This window comes from Diadema setosum, chromosome 1 (genome assembly GCF_964275005.1).
Source record: "Diadema setosum chromosome 1, eeDiaSeto1, whole genome shotgun sequence".
In the NCBI taxonomy this organism is placed as follows: domain Eukaryota; kingdom Metazoa; phylum Echinodermata; class Echinoidea; order Diadematoida; family Diadematidae; genus Diadema; species Diadema setosum.
In genome coordinates, this window is record NC_092685.1 from 17,491,693 (window position 1) to 17,516,826 (window position 25,134).

The 25,134-nt window shown below is 37.4% G+C and overlaps 1 protein-coding gene across 1 annotated transcript in view; it reads left to right on the top strand.

The window, feature by feature from the left end:
- The window catches only part of LOC140227736 (phosphofurin acidic cluster sorting protein 2-like), a 96,035-nt gene that overhangs the window by 62,742 nt on the left and 8,159 nt on the right, over positions 1–25,134 (top strand). The window contains exons 7-14 of the mRNA XM_072308142.1: positions 3,303–3,371; positions 10,796–11,016; positions 11,576–11,690; positions 12,357–12,698; positions 13,400–13,504; positions 19,238–19,344; positions 22,684–22,838; positions 24,938–25,048. Coding sequence (XP_072164243.1) covers positions 3,303–3,371; positions 10,796–11,016; positions 11,576–11,690; positions 12,357–12,698; positions 13,400–13,504; positions 19,238–19,344; positions 22,684–22,838; positions 24,938–25,048 — 1,225 coding nt within the window. The remainder of the gene's footprint in view (positions 1–3,302; positions 3,372–10,795; positions 11,017–11,575; positions 11,691–12,356; positions 12,699–13,399; positions 13,505–19,237; positions 19,345–22,683; positions 22,839–24,937; positions 25,049–25,134) is intronic.

A 25,134-nucleotide genomic window follows, 5' to 3' on the forward strand; every position in this document is an offset into this window, starting at 1 on the left:
TAATGATATTGAGGTGTAGATGTGCAAGACATGTTTTTTGTGTTTGTCGGACAATGCGTTGCCATGGTAAGCATAATTTTACCAAAACCTTGTGGATTGAATAACTTCCATAGTATTTAAGCAATCAATTTCAAAATTGGTATCTATGATGATCTATAGGTGTAGTTATGCAAGACACTCTTTGTGTTTGTACTTGACAAAGTGTTGCCATGGTAACCGCATGTTTTCTTCGAAATCTTGTGGAGTGAACAACTTCCACAGTTTTTAAGCAATTGAAATCAAATTTGGTAGGCATTATGGCCTTGAGGCATAGATGTGGAACACATAATTTTTGTGTTTGTCGGACAAAGCATTGCCATGGTAACCATAATTTTACCAAAACCTTGTGGATTGAATAACTTCCACATCATTCAAGCAATTAAGGTCAAATTTAGTATGTATGATGATTGGGAGGTGTAGTTATGCAAGACACCAATGTGTTAATATAAGAAAAATGTGTTGCCATGGTAACCACTCATTTTTGTATCAAATTGAACCATTTAATCTATGAAGGTGAAATTTGGTGTGTGTGATGCTCTTTAAGTGTAGTTTTGCAAAATGTCCTTTGTATTTGTATCAGACAATGCGTTGCCATGGTAACCGCATTTTTTTTTTTTTAAATCCTGTGGAGTGAACTTCTTCCACAGTTTTCAAGCAATTGAAACCAAATTTGGTAGGCATTATGGCCTTGAGGTATAGATGTGGAACACATAATTTTTGTGTTTGTCACACAAACCGTTGCCATGGTAACCACAATTTTACCAGAACCCTGCAGATTGAATAACTTATACATCATTCAAGCAATTAAAGTCAAATTTAGTATGTATCATGATCTAGAAGTGTAGTTTTGCAAGACACCAATGTGTTAGTTTAAGGAAAATGTGTTGCCATGGTAACCACTCATTTTTGTATAAAAATATACCATTCAAGCTATGTAGGTCAAATTTGGTGTGTATGATGGTCTTTAAGTGCAGTTATGCAAAATGTCCCTTGTGTTTGTATCAGACAATGCATTGCCATGGTAACCACACTTTTTACCCAAACCTTGTGGAACTCCGTGTCAACTCTGTAATTGTACAGTAAACTAAACTTATTCTGTTTGCAATTCGACAAGTGCACAAACTTGGTATTAACGTCATTGCCCTCATGACATCACATACTATAAAGCGACACTAGGGGCGGGAGTATTAATCACCTTCAGTGATAATTCTAGTTATGTAGGTCACCTGTGGATACAGAAGAGAGCTAAATTCCCCCTAATATCCTGAAGTAGGCCTAGAAGCCAACACTGATTTGGTGAAGAAATTAATTGTCTAAATCAATGGGTAATGAAATCCACTAGCAATGATATTATCCTCTGACAATTCACAATATAAATCCCATTTATCAGTATCAGCATTCGTAGAAGATGCTCATTTGTGCATTACCAACCAGACCTTTCATCACTCCATCAAGATGGATTTTTCCAAACAATTTTTATTTTCATTCTATGTGCAGATGCATTACAAATATGCAGGGAACATTCCAAGTAAAAATCCAAAAAAAAAAAAATCCAAAAACAGCAACACAGAAAATAACAAATTGAGCGATGGACAATCATGAAGGATGCAATTTGTTTTAGTAGTTATATTCAACCCTTTTGTTTTATCATGAAAATTTTGCAAGTTGTAATTGCAAATTTCCCCAGAATGTAGACTGGTTATGAATGATTGCAAGTTTTCAGTTTGACAATATTATTGCTGTTTAAAGTTTAACAGTTGACAAGCATGTTTTCTATAGCAAAGCATTTGTAGAGATTTGAACTTATATAAATATCATCAAAACTTGAAGTATACTACATCTGATGACAATATTGATGTACCAGGAAGATACAGGCATTACTAATGGCATTGTTATGTTTTTTCTTTCGTTAAAAATATTTGCTTAATAACCAGAGAAGGATGCTATGTTCATTTTGAAATTCAATAAGCAAGGCCATACTTCAAAGAAGTGTTTAACAAGAATGTGTTCTAGTTTCAGTTATCATTCTAATTTTTTACGAAAATAGAATCGCTACAGAAAGAGGATTTCAAATGAGTATGCAATTGATGACTTTATAATTCTATTGAAGAATACACGAGTCCATGAATTTTTACTTCCTGATACTTATGTCTTTGAACTCAATACATTTTTTAGGCGTCCATGACATTCTTCATCCAGAATAGCTGTTATTTTTATTTCTATAATTCTTATAAAATGACCAGTAATGGAGTACAAGTAAGTGAGGTCATATTTACATAATGTCATAACAGATTACTGCTGCATATCCCAGTCAATGAATGATATTTCATTTCATTTTAGGGTCAATAGTTTTCTATGTATGTAACTGTCACCAGACTGCTAATGTACAATACCATTAACATCTCACACTACATATTAGCTGGTATAGGGATGAGCTAGGTTATTCCCATCCTACAAAAAGTTTGCTGCATTACGTGCAGCAAAGTAATTTCACTGGAGGAGGCTTGTCCAAGAACTTGACTACTCGACAAGCATCGTGAAGATCTATTGCCATTCAGAGCACAATCTAGTGTTAATAACTTGTCATTTAACGTGCAACCGTAAGCCACTTACGACAGAATTGCTGTAAATTGTACTTAAGCCATTGCTGGAAGATTGGTCCCTCTTATTCACAAGAAGTGTCATCTGAAATTCAGATCATCCAGAGTTTTGTCTGTATTGGTCTCTTGGTAAAAGATGAATGTTTCATGAATTGATGATTGAGAAAGTATACTGAGAGAGATTGATCCTGTGATTTTTTTCCCTGTACAGTGGAAATGGAAAAGGGATATAAAAGTTTGATCACCCTATTCAGGGCTGCACACTAATCCATTTTTTTCTACTGGTCCAACCTGTCTGTCAGACCAGTAGGTTCCAAGTTTTTCCATTTTTTGCTGGTCCGCATTCCTGAAAAAGTTATGGATCAGACAGCGGTTTTTACTGGTCAGGGACCATCCGACCAGTGCCAGTGTGCAGAGTTGCCTTATTTGCATATCAACCTGGATAATATTAACGATCTTTTGCCAGAGTATACACTGAAATGTAATATCAGTTTGTAGTTGCTACACCGTGACGGAGACTGTATCTGAAAGCAAAGACAAATCCGAACATTACTTTCTTCTCTTTTTTTTAACTAGTTTCATAATAAGTTTGGTAACTGAGATGACATCCAGTCCCTGATGCACAACCATCTTTCTACTTTTTTTTTTTTAAATGTCTTTCAGGATCTCCTTGGAGATGTTGAGGAGGAACATGAGCCAAGGAAAGGAAACAAGCTTCACAATGTCACAAGGGTAAGGATAAGAATTGACTTTAATCCACAGAATTTCTCTTTGTTCTCCGATGCTCCATCTTCATTCATGTGCAAGGCTCATTCTTTATTTGTAAACTTCAACAAAATTATGATAATTTCACATCAAAAGGTGGGTCGTCCGTTTTCTGTTTTTTGTGTGTGGCTTGATATCCAGTCATCAGTTTGCTTTTGCGTCCACACTTTGCACAAAGCTTGGCTCCCATGCAATAATGCTTTATCAGCACAAGATGAACTTGCATCCACCCTTGTATAAATTCATGACAGAAAATCTTCAAGTTGCCAAGTATTTTTTTTTTTCAGGATCTTCAGTTGGTTAAGTTCTGCATCGCTAATTATAGAGTTTGTTGTAGCTCACTAATACTGTGGCAGACATTTGTGTCATGTAAGTGCTTCAATATCATCATTGTACCATTTGCTTCACTGGATGTATGATGCACTTTAATACCCTGATGAGAAAGCAAAATAATGCCACTACAACAGCTCATTATCAACAAAATGTGATCATCTATGTGTTGTCATTCATAACATGTATGTATGAGATTAGCGTACACAATTGCCTTGAGAATATTTCTAGTAATTAATTTGTTAGTGGATAAGGCTGAAACACATTCCCTGCTCTGTTTTACTCCTAACTAGTATCTACTACCCTCTTGTATGTACATGTAGCAGCACTTCACAAGGAGAATGAAAGAGGGGAGAAAAAAAAGAAAATATATATATATATATACGTTTTGCCATCTATATTCATCAGGTAATCAAAGTGTGTAATTCTACTAGACACCTAATATTACTGTATAAGCTGTTATTTTCGCAAGGGTTTAATTTTCGTGAATTTCGCGAATCTCAGTTGGACCGTGAATGTAACAACACATGAAAATGTCACCATATGCTAAAGTAGTAGTGCGCTTATGTAGGTCTCTGTGTCAATTCGCGAAAACAACATCTCGCGAAAATGTCTGTGACCCCCTCATTCGCGATAATATCCGTACGTGAAAATAACAGCGTACACAGTACCTCACATCACTGTGGATTTTTATCATCTGCATCACCTTGTGTATTCCTACTTCCCAAACTATTTATGCAGTGCAATAAAATAAAATATGTGGTGATGTGGGGTAATTTCAGGGAACTTGCAAAATGTGATGATCCAGGAAGTTTCATATTATAATGTCGCAAGTCAGGTCGCACGTGCACTGCCTTTATATGATAGATAACGCTCAGAATCTCCATATAAGAATTTGAGACTTCAGCACACTGAATTTCATTACCGGCTCCGTTTCTACTGAAATTCATCCCTCACATCACCTTCCATCGACCACCTAAACAAGTGAGCGACGGATCATCTCACATTACCTCGCATCACCCACTACCTGATGGGATTCTAGTATAAGTAAAAATTTGAGGTGTTAACCGCATCACCTCAAATTAAAGTTGATCAGTAAAAAACACTCAATGATTATCTTCTCTGAGAAAATTTAAACATTTCTGGGTATTTAACCCTTTCACAGCCTTTGTTGCAAAAAGTAATTGATGCTTGACATGATGGTTTTATGTTTGGCTATGATAGGGTTAAACCTTATATATACAGGATGGTTGGGAATTGCGTTATGACATATTGTCAGAGAGTGTGGAGGTGCAGCAGCATTGTCCTGCATCACTATCTGTTAGTAGTCCTAATGGTTTGCTAACTCACAAAGGGTACACACTGTAAATAGTTTATGCCCTTACAACAGTTGTATGCTTGGCTGTCATTTCATATCCCACGATCTTACAACATCATCAGTTTCACCTCTGGCTCTCTCTCATCATTTTAGCATAATTTGCAGCAGTTATTGATAGTAATATACTACGCACACTTGCCAGTCAGTCACATTTAGTTGATATATTTTCTATGAGTACATTGTACATATGTCTTGATGTCGTATCAGCTCATACTTTGCAGTTTAATTTCAGATGCAGAATACCTAAACTAGCTACAGAATATCTAGCTCAGTTGTGTCTGAAATGTCAGAAATGTAGCCTATAATATATACTGCTAGCATATACATTATTTTTAAGCCATTATTTCACCTGGGATGTCCAGTGGTGATATGAGGTGGTGGATACCGGAGTAACTATTTACATGAGCGTTTAAACAGTGATAGGTCAAAATTCATGGTCAAAGGTCACTGTAATTTGGTTAGAATGGTATCTAGTTGTAACTTGGCAAGAAATGTCTAATGGTAATATTAGTTTAAAAGGATATGATTAGAAATTGATAAACAAGTGATAGCTCGAATGGACAGGGGAATGAAATGTCAAGGTCAAAGGTCACAAAAAGTTAGCTTAAACTCTGTGAAAGGGAACATTTTCACACACTAGTTTTTCATGCTTAGTTGGGTGAGAAGAATTTCCCAGACAGTCCCAATAAAGCAGTAGGCACTTCAAACAGCTCACTACTCCCATGGCGGTTAAGGACTTAGGCAACACGTACTGCAGTAGAAAGTACAGTTGTAATTGGTCTGCAGCACACGCTACAGAACAAGTAAATGTGACAAAAAGTGCAAATAAGAGAAAAAGCATAGCAATGAGCAATGAAATCACATACTTTCATTCCCATGCTAGTTAATTTATGTTGTGCAAAATGCACAAAAATTTGCACACTGAAAATGTCCGCTCTTGCAGTATCATTTTCTAGACATAATAATTGGCACTAGGTATTAAAGTCTTGCGTTCATAAATGCAAATTACTGTAAAGGATATGAATATAATGAGAAATATTTCCGTTCTGCAGATACGGGTAAAGGTCTTTCATTGGTCTTTCATTGATTTTTCATTGGTCAGCGCTCAAGAACAGTGAATTTCATAATCTCAGGAATGTAAATCAATTAGCCATGCACTTCTTGCTGATGTAGTGATTGAGTGAGAAAATTGAGGCATCCCAGTTGATTGTACTCTACTGTCAAATTGCTCTCTTCGTCAGACCTCATGATTCACACTGTAGATGTTTTCATGTCTCTGTGTGTCGGAATTAGTAGAGTCAATAGAATTTCTGTACATACCACCTATTGCATTTTAGACTATTGTTTGTAGCTAATGGAATATTTACTCCATAGCAACCTCTTTGCCATCTAGTTACAATTCCCCAGAGGTTTTTATCCATTGGTGTTGCTTTGTTTTGATAGAAAGCTTGTGTATATGCAGTGAAAGGAATTCACCAGCCATGGATCATTGGTATCCAGCATCGAAGCCTGTTGCGGTTTTGTCAATTATTAACTGCGTCTCTGGCCGTAAATTATATGTGACGTCAAAAAAAAGCGCCCTCGACAATCTAGAGTGAGGGGTACACCATGGCGATACTAATAATTTCAGTGATCGTGGCCATGGTGTTTCTCTCATTTCCTCGATCTGACCTGGAAAAAATGCTTCGCCAACATCTCACTTTCCCCTCAGGTATCTCATAGCAAGGGCACCTTGTGAATTTTTTTTTTTCCTGATGCATTCTCCAGAGGACTTTTCTGCCCAGAGTATCAGTCTTTCCTCTAAGGGTGTTTTTAGTGGCATCTATCCACCTCAACATTAAATTGAAATTCTTTGCTTGTGTTGTTTAATATGTTTACTTTTCCCTCCTTAAGGAATGCTGATTGCATGTCCAAAAATATCCGATGAATTTGCAAGGTGATGCATTATTTACATTATATATATATATACAAGCATATATTATATATGTATATATATAAACAAATAGATAGATAGATAGTTAGATATGCATGTATATATACCGATATGGCTTCAGAGGAAACCCAAATCAAGGATGAGGAATAAGCAAGTAGCCTGCTGAATGTTTATTTAAACAATCCCAACAATGACTGGGGAATTATGTTATCTTTTAGTCATCAACTGTGCATTCATGAATTTCACCCTGCAACTCTTATACAATATATTTGCCAATTATATAGTTTTATGATCAATTTTTATAACTTCTGTTCAGATGTTTTATTTGAAGTGACGAGACAAGCATGAAGTATTCTTGCTGGAAAAATAAGGTTCATGGAAGCCAATGTGACTCATCTTACTATATCATCATATCGAGTGAAAAGTGCAGAAATCATTTGCTCACAGTCAGTTGAAGATGGAATCGAGATGATTGCAGAGACTACCTTGATGCAGAAGGATGTTTCCTAGAATTTGATAAAGGAAGATTCATGTGTCTTTTAAAGAATGTAAAATGATAATCAATAGCAGTACATGGTCTCACTGCCTATGAGAGTGTGTTATATATAGAAGGCTTATTTGAATTTGCTTTTCATGTTCAGAGAAGTGTACTTTCTTTTAGATCATGCAAATATTCTGAAATATTGTGTTGTCATGAATACATGGTTTTCAGATAAAGCATAATGCTAGTTTTTGTGGGTTTTATTGACCTTTCAGAAAAGGCCTTGATGATTCCAAGCTTTTGATAGCTCTTAGTATTGAAAGGAGCATAATCAGTGTTTATTTGAAGAAATTGCACTGTTATTTAAAAATAAGACATAATCAAAGATTTGTTAGTTTGTTTGGGTTTTATCAACCTTCCAGAAAAGACCTTCATGATTCTAAGCTTTTGATAGCTCTTACAGGATTGAAAGGAGCATGATATTTACTTGAAGAAATCACAGTGCTATTAAGAAAAAAAAATGCAAATGATCAAAAATGTTCATTCCAGTGTCCCCTCTCTAAAGTGTAAAAGCTTTATTTCTCACACACACACACACACACACACACACACACACACAAAGAACAAAGCTAATTTACATTGAATTCAGACAAACTCGTGGAAACAAGACATCCCCAATTCATGGGCAGCTTTCCAGAGACTCTCTGTTTCCCTGTCTCTGTGGTTTCGTAATTTACCGAGCTCCAGATCCTGCAGGTGATTTATTCCTGTAGGTCAAATTCAGAAATTCTGTATCTGTGTATTCTAAACAGGAGAGCCAAATCTCAGAAAATGGAAGTGAGAATGAGATTGAAGCTCACACTTTACTCAGACAGTGCAATCTGATATAAAGCTTGTGGCAGAAATAAAAGAAGGATGAAAAGCCATGAAGAAAAAATGTAAAAAGAATTTTAATGCCTAAAGCTGTTCGTAACATTTCTTTTAAAATAAAATCCATTTTACTAACAATATTTGTTAGGTTTATTATTAGATGCTTTGCAGAAGAATGATTTATGTATTTTTTCACTTAATAAGCAAGTCCAAGTTGGATCACTATAGAGCACAGAAGATGCTTTTGTCATTCTATTAATATATTTACCATTTTTAGCAAAATTGCATGGCATCAGATTTTGGTTATATTTTGAATGACCATCAGTCACTTTTGTCGAGCCCACCGGAGGTGCGGGGAGACTAAGGAATCACCTGTGGCGTCTGTCCGTCCATCGTCCGTTCGTCGTCCGTCCGTCGGTTGTCTGTCCGTAACGCTACAAAAACTTCAATAACTCTTTACTCTGGGCTTCAATTGCAATCAAACTGTTTTGGGTCATAACTTTTGATCCATAACTCCATTTGTGACTAAACTTGGATGGTAGATGTCCCTTGGGGAGTGGATGGTCACCACAAGGTCAATGGTCACAAGCATGGGTCAACAAACTTTTAGAACCCAATGTTAAGTTTTTGTGGCGCGTTTCTATTATGGGTCATAACTTTTGATCCATAGGTCCGTTTGTGACCAAACTTGGATGGTAGATGTCCCTTGGGGAGTGGATGGTCACAAGGTCAAAGGTCACAGGCAGGGGTCAACGAACTTAAAGGGCCCAATGTTAAGTTTTATGGCACGTTTCTTTCTTGCCATAACTTTTTACCCTTTTATATCTCTTTTTATCTGTTATATCTCTTTTTTTAAAATCTGTTATATCCCATTTGCATACAATTTCTTGTACGCGAATGGGCGAGACAACACATTGTGGCACTTGCCTTGTTATGTTCTGCAGATGAATATAGTGTAATTCCAAGTGACCACTCATTTTGTTGTATTCAGTCAAAAACATATTATATGCAATTGGTGTCTCTTGTGTGAAAACAATTGTCTCTAGTTTTAATGTGTAGCTAATTCTCCTCCCTGTAAAAAATTCAGAAAAATTATGATGTTGTATGTGCAAGTATATGTGGTTGCTGTTACATTATGGTATGAAAAGCAGCTCGACTTCATGCTGTGGTGTTATACTATACTGCATTATGCAAAATACCCCATGGCCAGGCCAGACTTGTGAAGCTCTTACTAGAATGCAGATTGCTTTAATCTAGATAAAGTGGTTTAGCCTCATAATCTATTCTAAGGCTGATATTGTTTTGTTCACAGAAGGTCATTTGAAAGGGCACGCTGATCAAAATAATTTGCTCCTAGACTGCTATTTTTTTTTTTTTTTTGCTTATTACTTTATCTCATGAAAAGGTAAGCACAACAAAACAATAACTAGACAACATGAAGTAAATGTTTTGATTATCATTCAACCAATAGCAGACATGATTTGGTTTGAAAAGAATTCAAAAGAATATTGATGAGTGACATTGGCTATATGCTGAGACATTGAGTACTTGGTGAAAATGCTTGATTGTACTGAATAAATTTTTGTGGTTAGTGTGAAACTTGAATGTCAGTTGTTACATCATTAATGCCAACATTCACTATGTTTAAGTATATCAAAGTCTTAAACTCTCAGTTACTATTCTGGGCTATGGAAATAACTTCTATTAACAGGAAACTAGGCAAGCCTGAGGATCAATCAAAATACTGTGGTATTTGAAGAAATGTGATAGCACACTTAAAAACAGTGTTTCTATTCCCAATTTGTGTGCAACACTTGTGGTGCAGAGTAACCATCTAAAGTTACACATCCTCTTTTATTCATACAAGATTCTCTGTTTGCTGAATTGTCCCTTCCTATTTGAGTTTCAGAATAGCCTATTAATAATGGGGATTGGGAATTTCTGACAATGTTTCAGAAACCACTTTGTCTACAGTATTATGTCTGTCTTGCTCTCTTTTTTTTTCTGTTCTTCGACCTTCATATCCTGTGAAGTCTCTTAAAGGAAAATGTGTATTTTACATTTTTTGTTTTTCCTTGATATTTATTGATTTCATTCAAATCATTTGTGAATCAACCCATTCTGGGTGTAACATAAACAAAAACAATACAAATGTAGTTCAAAACACACACACACACACACACACACACACACACACACACACACAAATAAAAGATGTCTATTAATGTACATGGCATTACTCAGTTTTTCAACCAAGGATGATTTTTCTTAATACGTGTGTGCAGCTATTTCACTCAGTTATGCACAGTGAGTGTAAATGAAATTGCACTGCATGGATCCACAAATCGTCTTTGAGTAAAGGAGTGAGATTTCCAACTCTTATCACCCACCACCAACAGCAACGCAACTTCAAGCAGAAGTTCATTGCACTCTTGCGGAAGTTCAAGGTAGCGAGCGACGAGAGCGATACTGAGCCCTACCCATTTGAAGACCAGGACCAGACCCCGATAGATGAGGACTTCCTCTATGATGACCTGGATCTCATCAACTACAGTGACAGCGGCCCGGACATGGATCCCGATGAAATGAGCATCGGATCCACACCAAAACCAGTCCTAAGGTGAGACACCGTGTAATTGGCCCAAAAAAAAAAAAAAAAAAAAAAAAAAGGTGATTCGATTGGAGAATGCTCACACCTTGTAGTGATAGTTTGCTCTCAGGTTGTTTTTTATCACTCTAATTACCAGTAACATTACATGGTTTTGAGGGCAGTGTCTGAAGTGTATTATATGTGAAGGTCATTATGCTTCATGTTCAAGAAAATCATACATGAATTTGTTATTGATACGAAAGTATGTGTTACCAAAAAAGATTTTGTACAATTTGTTTCTGGTTTGTTTGTTGGTTTGTTGTTTTGTTGTTGTTTTTTTAAAGTGGCATTTGCTTGACACTTTGTAGTGTTTACAATAATCAGCAGTGCATAAATAAGAGAAGATATGAAGTTGTGACTGCAATATTGCGTGTTAAACCAAACTTAAGTCATGAGATCAGTCATATCTCTGTTGGCCAAATGGTTGGTAACCCCATCACATTCTATCTATCACATGACATCACTAGTGATATCAGCTCATGAATGCAGTGTTTGGTCTGACATGTTTTTATTACTCTGTGCGTCACAGGCCGTTCTTTTCGCAAGGCATCCCGACGTCCAGCTCCATGGCCGAGGACATGGAGCATGTGGGTCAGTCTGAGCTCTCTCTTGACAACAGCCAGGACACGGTCAAGCACTCGCAGGTAGGACCAGCACATTAGTAGCAATGAGTGGCACCGGTCATTGAATCAGACAGTTTCACTGCTTTTGGTCACCATCTGAATCATAAAGACTGGTATATTTATGAGGCATTTACTATGTACATATATCTATTAGCAAACCCCATGCTGTCCCTCTTCCAACTCATCTAGATCATGAATCCTGAATGATATGTCTTGTGTTACTTTTTTGGGAGGATGTTCAATAATTTGTGTGCATGACTACTAGTTGAAAGGAGCTCCTTGTCTTGGCTAAATGAATAGAGGGTCTTTAACGAGAAAGAAAAGTTTCAATTGCCATGTGATCACAGATGTTTGTTATGTATCTGCTTATTGTCCCCTTTCGTTTCAAGAATCATGCTCTCAAGTAGGGCAAGATGTTAAGAATAAATAAAGTCGAAAACACAACATACTATGATGACCTTTTATGATTAAAAGTTTTGATGAACAGCACAGTAATATAATACATGTTGAGGTCTGTATTTTCCCTCCTTGAAGGTGTTGAAGTTGTTGAATTGGTAACTGTGGAACTCATGTCACTAGAACATAATGAAATCGTGGATCAGCTACTGATGAAAGAAGGCGCATTCACTACATAAGTCATGGTAGAGTATCAAGTGTATGATTTTGCTTCTTTTTGACATCTCCCAGGAGATCTTTTCTTCTGATGTCAACGCCGAGGAGCCCACCATCATGGATGAGGAGGAGGACAACAGCTCCAGCAAGGTGGGTGACCACCGGCGCCAGGGGAGCACCGCCAGCTCCCAAAGCACTGATGCCAACCGGAACCCCGTGCCCACGGCCAATGGAGACAGAGGGGCCCTGACTGGGACAGGTGGGGTCTTCCTCACGGGGGCCGCCAGGGAGAGCTACAAGAGGAGCAGCAGCACAGGGCGGGACCGCAAGGGGTCCAGCAAGGAGGGCCAGCACAGCGAGCATCGGCGGAATCGGTCGGCTGAGAGGTCTAACAGCATTGGCATCGGTGACAAGAAAGTGAGCACAAAAAAAAAAAAGAAAAAGAAAGAGAAGAAAATATGTTGCACTGATTTCCCTGTAAAACACTCAATATAAATGCATGATCAGCAGCTCCACCTATCAAAGTGGTAGTGGCTAAAATTAAGCTGGCATTTGCCCATTTAAGTTTAAATAAGCTAGTGGTATTGAACTGCTTGGAAAAAAAAAAAAAGATGCTCCGCAGATGCTTTAAAAAAAAAATTCATTTGCAGATCATTGTCATTCAAAAGCTAGCATGCTCACCTTGTTCATCCTTAACTTTGCTTCTCTCCAAACATTTCACAGCTTTAATTGTAATAGCATAAAAACTGCTGTGCTGACATCTCATTGAAATTTGCACGTTTTCACCTTCTAATTCATCTTTTTCGTGGTTATAGGCTTTCATGATATGAACGTTTTGATACTGACCAGTCCTCTGTGAGGATTGTCCAGTGCTTTTGTTTTGTGTATATTTCACTTTGTTTTCAAGATGGTCATGAGCAAATGTTTTCTTAATGGCTTAACTGTTTTGCCAATGAAAATGTGTGAGTATGTTGAAAAGAAAAATAAACCAGAGCTGGACATTTTACATCAATAGTTTATCATCCATGGACTTTAGATTGAGATTCTGTCAGTTTTCATAAGAGTCCATAGGAAATTTCAGGTAGATTTACATGATATCTCCATGTGTTGTATTCCAGAAACCCAAACTGTCCGTTGCTGAGCAGCTGTCAGAACTGTGGCTGACAGACGAAACGGCTCCGGAAAAAATCCTCCTCGTCAACATCTCTGAAAAGCAGGGTCAGGTAAGGATTTTACTTTCTTGACGTATGATTGGAAATACATAGCATTCAGGGAATCAAGATGGAACACACAATAGATTTTCTGCAGACATTATGCTGCTTTGACATCAATTTCTGTCGGCAGAAAGCTGAGGACTTGATGAGGAGATCATCTGTTGACTCTAACGGATAGTTTGAACATCATCTTTAATGCAATGGGAGCAATGGATGCAAAGCAGAAGCAGGCATCAAGGCCTCAGAGGCATCCTGTTCCAGTTTTATTCATCCAGCACGCACTTCATCCATATTTGCTTGCATACAATGGAACACCTGTTTTGTGTATGCTCAAATACACTGGAAATTACTTATCCATATGCCACTGTTGCTGTTGTTTCAATGCCTCTATTGAATGGTGTGAATTATATTGTGCGCTTTTATGAATAGGCCTATTGTTTTGTGTCTTCCCCCTTGTTTATCAGTTTTATTCATTAACCATGGCAGGAAGCCTAATGTTGAAATGTTGAGAATGATGATGTAGAGAATTTACCTTCCGTACACCTCATGATGGGCTGTCACTAGAGGCACCTTGGGATTGGCCATGAAGTGCCTTGGGAACAGACAGGGTTATCGGATGAGCGTGATAGCTTCGACTGCATTTCCACAAGTTATGGCTTGATTGATACACAAGCTAGCAGGGAAAGAAGTTTGCTGCCATTTTGATAGCGACATACTTTTTCTTTTTCAGTGCTCATCAGATTTGGTGTAAAGTCCCACCAGCTTTTGACCCTCTTAAAGAGAATGAAACCCAAATATATACGGGAATTGAGGGAATGCAGCAATATTAGTAGAACACTTTAAAAAGTTTGAGGAAAATCTTAGAATCTGTTGAAACATTATTAATTTTCTAAGTTTCACTGCTGCTATTGCTTGATGAGAAGACTAGAACAATTTGTGATGTCACATCTCAGTAGGGCAGTGGTATATCTGGTAAAGAAAATAAAATGAAAATTCAACATATTTTTCACTTCTCTAAAAAGTTGAGGGAATGTGTTCTTTCATAAAAGATGAAATCATTGTCCATGCATGGCATCATGAATTGTAGTAGTCTACTCATCCAGTGATGGTGGCACTGAAACTTTAAAAATTCATAACTTTTGAATAATTTCTCTACTTTTCCTCAAACTTGACCGATGCGCTGTACTGATATTACTACCTTCCACTCATTCTATGTGCATATGTACGTTTCATTCTCCTTTAAATATTTCAATCCCTTTGTGACATGTTTATATGTACTGTCAATATGATCTTTGGATGTTAGTTGTGAGAGGGTTAGTACTGGACATAAGAGGTATTTGCCCACCGTCCCTCCCCCCCCCCCCCCAACACTCAATTGCTCTCTTACCTCACCAGTGTCTGTTTAGCTGGTTCCTTGTGCATAATATGTACTCCACTCATCCCTGTAAATCTGTATTCATTGTAATTTAACGTTGAATATGAGAAGGAGCAATTGTGAAGCATGCAGAATGTGGACATTTATGTTCAAAGTGTCAAAATCACAGTGAGCAAATCACATTTCCAATTCTAATTAAAATTGGTGTAACAACTAAAAAAGTAGATTAACCTGTCGAGGACGAGTCCCGAGAATACTCGGGCAGGTGTCTATGGGAAATGCATGTTATAGCAAAATCAGTCCGTCCTCAATGGGTTAAGACTGAGATGTGCTTTACCCAAAGTAATATATGTTTCCATCACAGATTAATCATTGATTGCCTTTTAATTTACAGAGGAAGAGGCAAGATGTTGTTTTGCCATTGCACATGGCATGTGCAAGCATATGAAACAAAGTGCATCCTATATGAAAAGTGAAACTACAGCAGAATCATCATGATTCATAAGTAATTAGCTTCCCTGAACAAAGATGAATATGACCTTGTGAAAAGTATCATATTGCAAGCCATATCGTCGGTTGAGAATGATAAAGGCATTAAGTTGCCACTAAACCCATAGTGTTCAAGACAATGTAACGGCCTTCTCATTCTCAACAGACGATATGTGTGTCATATTTCACGCATGTCATGAATTGCATAGTGACATGTACATGACTTGTAAGTGTTTCTATTCATGAAAATCAAACTCGTTCTGCACTGTTGAAAAGCATTGCAAGATGGCACACATGTACCATTATACATACTGGTTTAGGCTTTCGTTTGGATTTGGTCTGGACATACTGCTCATACCACAAACTATATGATATTGATGTCATGGTGCAATATGAATTGCATTAGATACGATAAATCTCATAGAAAGTAAAGGTTACTCTTGAACAAAACAAAGGATATTAAGATCTAAAAATATCAGTGTTGCTGCAGATGAGGGATACAAATAAAGCCTGGAGAATGGCAAGGCAGCAAGGGATTTTAATATACCTCCATCTCTTATTAGTTCTCAGGGGCAATTATACCAGCAGTATTTTGATGACAATAATTCAATCAGTCGAGCTCAAGGTAACCCTTTCTGTCCATGCCATGCTGAAGGGAGTCAGTGATGTGATTGGATTAAATATTAGTTGGGCTTCTATTTGAAAACAGAAGATACAAGCAAACCTGTCTCTTTGTTGGATGGGGGGGGGGGGGGAAGTATCTCGAATATTGGCAGCGTGGTTATTTCCAGTATTGACATCTGAATCATATCACTGATCATCTGCCATTTATTAAAAGCTACCCAGGCAATATTACTTGGTGTGAAGTTAACAAAGGGGAGGATTCACTTCAATGATTTGTGGCCACATTGGTTGTTTGGCTGTGATTTATGCTGGAATATGATGACCTAACTTTTCATGAGCCATCTCTTAAATATGAGTTTTTTTGTCCAGATAAAATTTGGTGTAGAAATCAATTGTTGATATTGTCTTCCTACTTGTGTGTGTGTGTGTGTGTGTGTGTGTGTGTGTGTGTGTGTGTGTGTGCGTGTATGTGTATTATAAACTAACGTCACCATAATTCACCACATAGAATCTTGAGTGCAATGTGTACATCCAGCAAAGTGATACATTAAAGGACATAGAGCTGGTACACCATAAATATACTGTAAATTATTTTCACCTTATTCTTATCAAAAATATTGAACCACACTGATTTGCTGCTCTCCAAATTTGAACCTAGCACTATATTTCATATCCTTGTTCTTGTGCACAACAAATTTGTAATCCTTGATGTTTTAAACAGATGTACAATGTATATGCTAACAATGAAAGGGAAACTCGTGAATGTCATTCTGAAGAGGAATTTCATCCTTCCTATTTGTTTGAGAGTCGGTTACATACTAATTGCATTTCATTGTTCAGGAAAATGTCGCTCTTCTGTTTAGAGATAAAAACAAAAGATTATTGTGTGAGACTCCCACCAAGAACCTGGAGTGTGATTCAGATTTTCAATTCATATTTATTATTTTCAGTATCACAATTTTTTTTTTCACATACAACAATTACAACAAATAAATGTCATTCAAAATTTGTGAACATACATTTGAAAGTGAAAAAAAAGAGCAAGTGCATAATCCATATAAAACTATTTGTTCAAAATCATTTATGTATACTGGAAAAGAGAGGCCCATGTAAAAGACAAGCTAGTAGAGATGTTGGTAACTTAATAAAGTGGACTTTCCATAAAAAAAAAGAAGTGATTAGTGTAATGAAAGCATACAGGCACTAAAGATACAGATACCCTCCTTTGTGTCCATTCTTGATTTTTTTTTTCTACCAGAATTATAGCTTTCTTACAGAAATTTGAATGTCGGAATGTATTGCTGTCATAAACTATATTATTATTGTTTCAAGTAAGTTGTCTATTTGTGCGATTGATAAATATAGGTGGAAAATGAATTTTACAATTCTGAGTTACAAAAAGGTTCTTTTTTTTTTATGTGATCAATCCATTATGATGGCAATTTGTGAAAGTGATATTACTGAAGATTGGATGTGAATAAGACTTTTTCAAGAATGCATAATCCACATTTCAGAATCTTTTTTGATTATCACTTATGAAAATGAAATTTTCCCACAAGAAATCATATCTTTGGTCCCCCTTAAAATGCATCAGTATAATGATATTACAGTCCTTGCCACTCATTACCACGGTGTCTATGAAATCAATGTGCATGAGACTAGACGTCCTCTGGTCTGTCTCAAAAGGGTAGCTTCCATCTACCCATGCTCCCCTGTGGCCACTTACCTTTGCCAAGTAATCTCACGCGTGAGGACATTATCTGTTGATCTGATTATATGTGGCCTTTGCCGCTAACATATTCTCGACCTCACGTTGCGAATGTGGATGTAATCGAGTGAGAACCAAAGGCATGGGAGAGCGGCGGAGTGTAGGCATGGTGATTATTCATGCGCCGTTCTCCAAAGTTCACAATCAATGCAATGCATTATTCAGGGGGAATCTTCCTGTTTGTGCCCAAAAGCAAGACTTGTTGGACACACATTCTTAAAGGGGATCGTCTATCGCTATGTTGCATTCATATTTCAACATGTAGCATAACATCGTAAGAGAGTTTCTTTTCACCCATCGTGGAGAACATTGTTGAGATCATTCGAGAGGCATTTGTCACTGAGTAAAAACATTTTTCAAAGATGGCCAAAAAAAGAATCCCCTGATTATTTGTCGGTTGTGTCTTTCATTTTCTTTTGGTTATTGGGGGGGGGGGGGGGGCAGTCATTGATGCATTTAACCGAGTGCTCTTGGCAACCTGGTGGGTGTTTTACAGAGACTGCAGTTACTTTAGGATCTAGTAGGAATGGGTCAATGAATATGTCATCCCTGGTGTGGTCTCTTTCCTGTATAAATGAAGGAGTTCTTTTTAGTCCCTGATACAAGTCAGTTACATGTTTATTCTTAGCTTAACTTGTTATCCAGAGAGTGAGAAAAAATAGATATTAAATTCTTTTCGTGATTAGGATCATTTGAAGGTATTATACCACATTCAATATATCTGTTCCAATTGTAATTTCTTGAATTAAGTAGTTTGCAGGCTTATGATGAAGCATGAATACTGTAAAACATGATATATTCACGGCATGAATTTTTTCGCGAATTGGAGCCGACGGCCTTTTTTGTGGCATGATATTTTTGCGAACTGCCACTGGCATTCAATGCATATAGTGTAGACAAGAACTTTCGCGTGCATTTTAATTTCGCGAATCTTGGCGCTCGCAAAATTAAAATTCACGCGAACATTCCTCGTTTCACAGTATTCTAAAAATATATTGCATGTGAGTTTATAAACAAACAATATTAAGATGAATTATTTTAAATTGTGAATATATTTTAGGTATATGTACATCATGACACTACACAGTGTCATTTTGTAATTTCTGCTAGATATAGAAAACAACATTTGAACATGCACAAGAGAATTGATAGATGGGTTTCAGTAACTGTATATGAGCATGATTGAATTGCTTTAAAAACTTGTTTGTAGTTACTGCAATTGTGGTTAGAGTAACAGTAATAATGATTAATATGATGATGCTGATAACAGTAATGATAACAATCAAAGATTGTGATAATGATAGTGAGAATATGTGATGTGCCAACTCTAAGTTTGAAGATTAATTCTAAGGTGCAGCAAGGAATTATCTGCGCACAGCCCAAAAATTAAAAAAGATCAAAGGGGAGAGAGAGCACAAGATGGTACAAAAAACAAATTTACTACATTTCTGAACTCACACGATGCATTGCTTTGCTTGTTTTACAGTTCATTGCACAGTGCTTACATGGGACACGGCTGAGCATGGTCACCACGCAATCAGCGACCGATGTGGAAGCAACTATACATTTCATCGTCCAAAAAATACAGAAGTTGTAAGTGTACCAGTAGGCCCAAGCAAAACTAGTTAGCGTGCATGCCTACATTATCATCAATACTTGACTGTCTTTCCTCGTTAAGGAGAAAATGAGATTGTGAGAAGGGGAAGAAATCGTTTGACAGGTATTTCGTGTTGTAGTAGCGTGTGTTAGACACCAAACATGCTGATCTTCTTCTTCCACGACGACAGGATATCGCTAATCAACTGCCCGAAAAGTTTCTGGGGTGCTGCAGCTCCCCTTTTGACAGTAGCATGTTGAGTGACAAGCAGTACTGCCCTTCTCTTCAACTCGCACTATTCACAAAAATTCTGTCACGATATTCTACAAATTAGTGTCTACCTAGACAGGGGAGTTAAACATAGAAAGCATTTGTTTTATCTAGCAAATTCTTTAGTCAGTATTCCTCTCAAAAGAGTTATGCATTTTAGGTGAACAAGATATTGTATTTCAGAAAGGGGAGGTATAGGAACATCTGACATGTCTATTTTGGCCAAAGTTCATTACAGAAATGTATTGTAATCAGAATGGTGGGTTTGAGGTTTTGATGTGATAATTGCAGAGTTTGTATTAATAAAGCATTTTTTTTCTTCATGAAATATACAATTATGTGATATTTTTCTGAATTGTTCATGGTAGGCATTATATAATGCTGAATATTACAGTTGTGTCTGATTACCAGACTTCTAAAAGCAATACTTTGAATACCACATGAAGCGGATGTTTTCATACAACGATGATCCATCACATCTGGTGCGCGGTAGCACTGTAATCCTTTGATCCCGGCCAGTTCATGACAAGATACCGAGGTAGCCAAGAATGAGTTGTTTGTAGAGTCAACACTGATTGTTTGAATACTACAAATTGAGATCAGAAGTCAATGCCAAAGCGATGAGCCATGGGGAAAGGTTGGTATTAACCTTAGGCCTTCTTTAACCCTTTCTCTGCCAATGAATCAAATGTTTACCAACTACACACACATGCCCATGGACAGAAAATTAATATGACGCTCAAAGGATTAAAGGCATCGTATCACAATGTCCCGTAGGTTGTCATGGCAGTAGCCCATCAGCTGCACCAAAAGCAAAAACAAAAGACCATGCATAGTCCCACAGAGATGTGTATTTGAGGTAATTGACTTCATACAGCTTCTTGCGCCTTAATCCAGTCTAGCCAGAGGGGAAGGTCGTGCCAGCGATGAATGTAATTGAGTCTAATTAGATCTAGCAGGATACAATGACTGTTTGGGCAGTGGAGTAATGACTGAGGTCTTACCATCAGAGGTCATTCTTTTTGACAACCATTTCTGCATGCTTGTACACTAGCAGGCAAGTGGCACAAATTGCACACTTGCCTGCATACAGGGGACTGATAGATGACAATGCCCCCTTTTCTTTCTTCCTGCCCCCCCCCCTCCCATTTTTTCTTGTGATGGTGCTAAAAGTCGTCTTAGACTGATTAACTGTGTTGCTGGCAAGGACAGCCGATTGCGCCCTGAACAGTTTATGATGAGCCTGTCTGTGTTGATTAGCAAACAGGAATGGCTGATCCCCAGCTGTGGCACTCCATGGTCACTTTGTGGCTGCATGGATGATCATCGATGGGCAATTTACTCTGTCAAAATGACTTTCCCTTTTTTGAATATCTCTTTTAGCCAAGCCAGAGAGACATTATATTGATCTCTACCTGATTAAAAAGACAGCATTTTTCTAAAGCCATGAGTGAAACTATGAATGAATGTTGAATGCATCCATACCCTTTGGCCTGTGTTAATTCTTGGTTTTGGATAAACAAAAGCTTTTTGTAGATTTAGAACGTGCATACAGATTTCAAAGTAGTGTGTATAGATGTTGTTGAGTTGTTTGTAGTTGCTATAAAGGGAAATGGATTGACAGCCAAGTCAAGGAAACAAAACAAAGCTTCACTCTCTGTATTTGAAAGACATAAGAGTTCATTTAAAGGTACATCTTGTCACGCTGCCATTAAGCGTAACTTATGTATGTAATTGACAGGTGCAACAAAATCCGTGTAGAACATGCACTGGTAAGTGAGATTAAGTCATGAGTGTTGTGTGTTGGTGTTGGCGGGGTGTGGGTGTGTGAGCATATGTGATTTTTGTAAAGAAACATGACTTCACTACACTGTAGACCTATCACTATCACCAGTGTTTATGTTACGTATGATATGTCATGGCTGAAATTCCATGAGACGACCACCAAAGTTAAGCTGTCACTTAAATTGGCAGTCTCTTGCATTTCTTTGTAATAATTAGATCTTATTGCATATGTTTATTGTTACATCTTATACATATTGGATGATTTGTAGATGTGACTGCTCAGCTCAAGCCCCACAAAAAGTCGCAAATTAGGATTCTTTGTAATGGACTAAATTTGTCATCTGGGTTGACTGACTTTTCTAAAGTTTTTTTTTTTTACCTGGGAGAGTAATCTTTTCTTACCTAGTGTAAAAATTTGGCAATTTCAAACAAAACCAAAATTGAGATATTGGCAGTTTTTCTGGGCCACATTTTTTCAGACAGGCGTTGCTTTCACTGGGAAATAGAATACATTTTCATTGATACTTCTGCACAGCACACGTGAGTGATCCTAATCCTTAAATCCTCTTTTCTCCCTTTTCTATTAAACTGCACCTCCCAACTCTCTCTTATTTCACTCACCTTTTAAGTGGGTTAGGATGGTCCACTTTTAACAAGTTGTATATCATTTAAAAGCTCAGAGCTTAAAGGCATAATTTACCATTTGCAGATCAAACAAAAACCTAGCATTAGTGCTTTAAAATAGTTCTAAAATATGAGTTAGGGATAGAAACAACCACTGCAAAAATTTGAATCCCTATGATCGATGTTAAGTTTGTTAAATACACAAAATGTGAACAATAGTTATAATAAGAATGTTTCCAGACTAAACCGTCTACAGTTACGGTTTATTGAGAAAAACACTGATATCTTCTTACATTTTAGGCTTTATTGTGAAAATTTTATATGATAGGATGTTTTGTGATGCAACACACCTACACATATGCATCAAATGTGATATCTTGTACATTTTTTAAATCGCTGCTCCCAAAGGTAAACTGGACCTTTAACTGTTTTGAACGATGTTGAGAAGAAATTCATTACAGCCTACTTTTTGTAGGTTTCTAGCTGGGCAGTCACATATGTAATATCTCTCAGTGTATAGTTATCCTTGGAAGATTTTTTTGGGATGTTATATTTATTTTTTGAAAAGCACAGAAATCAAATCAGAAATCTCATCAGATCAATTGAAAATCAAATCAATATCCTCTCGAATCCATTGTCTGTATCTTGTCTTACAGTTGCAATCAGAATGCCAAAGTCTTGTCTCCCATTAAGATTGGGGTGTGCGGGAGTGACGGTTACATGGGCACCGTTCTCAAGTCCTACGTTGAGCAGTTCTCTGCAAAGTCATCAGAGTGGCTCAACTACGTCAAGTTCTACATTGTCCCCACTGGTAAGCTGTTAGGTCAGCGTTCATGGGCTCGTGCAATTACCTGTGGCAGTAACAAGCATTTCCAAATTCCTACTAGGCTTGTAAATATCAATTTGCATATAACAATGCTCAGAAACAAGTATATATTGCAATCAAATAAGTACCCTGTATCTAGAAATGGAATCAACAGTGTGTCTTTTTTTTTTTTTCATTTTTGTTCAGCACAAATAGAATATTACTTTTTTCACATTGCCTTGTATTTGATGTTTTTGTCTGCCAAGAAATATACTGTTGTCTTTTCACCAGAATTAATAAATTAATCAATAAAATTTGTACGGCCCAAGATTTTTTGTCCCCGCCGAACGAGTTCGAGCAGGGGACTATGAAACGGGCTCCGTACGTGTGTGTGTCCGTGTGTCCGTCCGTCCGTCCGTCCGTCCGTCCGTCCGTCCGTGTGTCCGTGTGTGCGTCCGTGTGTGATCAAAATCTTCAATTTGCTACTTCTCTGTCATTTTTGAGCCAATTTTGATTCTGTTTGCTTTATATGATAGCACTACATGGGAGCTTTGAAACTTCTACACAGAATGTCAGTCGTGACCTTTGACCTTGACCTTTGACCTATATTGTACATTTTGCTACAAAATGCTACTCCTTCGCCATTTCTAACCCGATTTCGATTCCGTTTGCTTTATGTGATGGCACTAGGTGAGGGCTTCAAAACTTCTACACAGAATTTTGACCTTTGACTTCTTTGACCTTTGACCTTGATTTTTTGACCTATATTGTACATTTTGCTACAAAATGCTACTCCTTCGCCATTTCTAACCCGATTTCGATTCCGTTTGCTTTATGTGATGGCACTAGGTGAGGGCTTCAAAACTTCTACACAGAATTTTGACCTTTGACTTCTTTGACCTTTGACCTTGATTTTTGACCTATATTGTACATTTTGCTACGAAATGCTACTCCTTCGCCATTTTTAACCCGATTTCAATTCCGTTTGCTTTATATGATGGCACTAGTTGAAGGCTTCAAAACTTCTACACAGAGTTTTGACCTTTGACTTCTTTGACCTTTGACCTTGATTTTTGACCTATATTGTGCATTTTGCTACAGAATGCTACTCCTTCGCCATTTCTAACCCGATTTCGATTCCGTTTGCTTTATGTGATAGCACTAGGTGAGGGCTTCAAAACTTCTACACAGAATTTTGACCTTTGTCTTCTTTGACCTTTGACCTTAATTTTTGACCTATATTGTACATTGGCTACAAAATGCTACTCCTTCGCCATTTCTAACCCAATTTCGATTCCATTTGCTTTATGTGATGGCACTAGGTGAGGGCTTCAAAACTTCTGCACAGAATTTTGACCTTTGACCTTGATTTTTTACCTATATTGCACATTTTGTGACAAAATGCTACTTCCGGCGGGGACATATGTTACGCACCGCGTAATTTCTACTTTTCCTTGTTTTTTCTCATTTTGTGTCACTCAAATAACTGCCATGAAAACTCTAGTTTGTATGAAATCTATTCAGCTACGTAGGATGGGAAGCTGCAAAATGAATGGTCTTATTGTGGCACAAACCAACTCATGTAATCAATGCGATACAGTGCTTGTTCACATTCATCATGTGATGGCATAATAATGTGACAAAGTCATTTGTCTCACTGTTGCTGGAACAAGGTAATGCAGTCATGAGATGGGGAACTCTTGTTTTTCATTGCTTAACACAGTGTAGTTTTTAAGCCCAAACATGACATCCACTATTCAGACAAAAGGTAATTGTGATGAAAGGAAGGGTGGCTTGCAAGAGAGGGGGCAGGGCTTGCAAGAGAGGGCTGCGATGTTTAATTTAGGAAACCTGGGCCCTGTTTTATCAAAATATATAATCAATATTATATTTCCTTAACACACAGGCTGCCATAGACTTATGATAGAAATTAACTTTATAATCAATTTTAACTCTTCATAAAACAAGGCCCTGAACATATTCCACAAATATTACTATCATATGTGGGCTTCTGCTGCTCAACAGAAGTGTTCAATGGGTATGAAGATGTCTGAGGATATCAAATGGGGAAGATTCTCACACTGCTTTCTCCCTGTCAATGCTAGGAAACAACTCTGTAGCCAAATACCTGGGCTCTCTGGATACAAGGTACAACTCACTCTTTCAGGACTCACTGTGGAAGGAGGTGTGGGACAAGACAGACAAAGAGGCTGCAGGTGAGATGAGAGAAAAACAAGCCCCTGAAGACCGAGTGATTTACCTATCAACGTGCATTCCCCATTTACCCCAGCCCAAGAATACT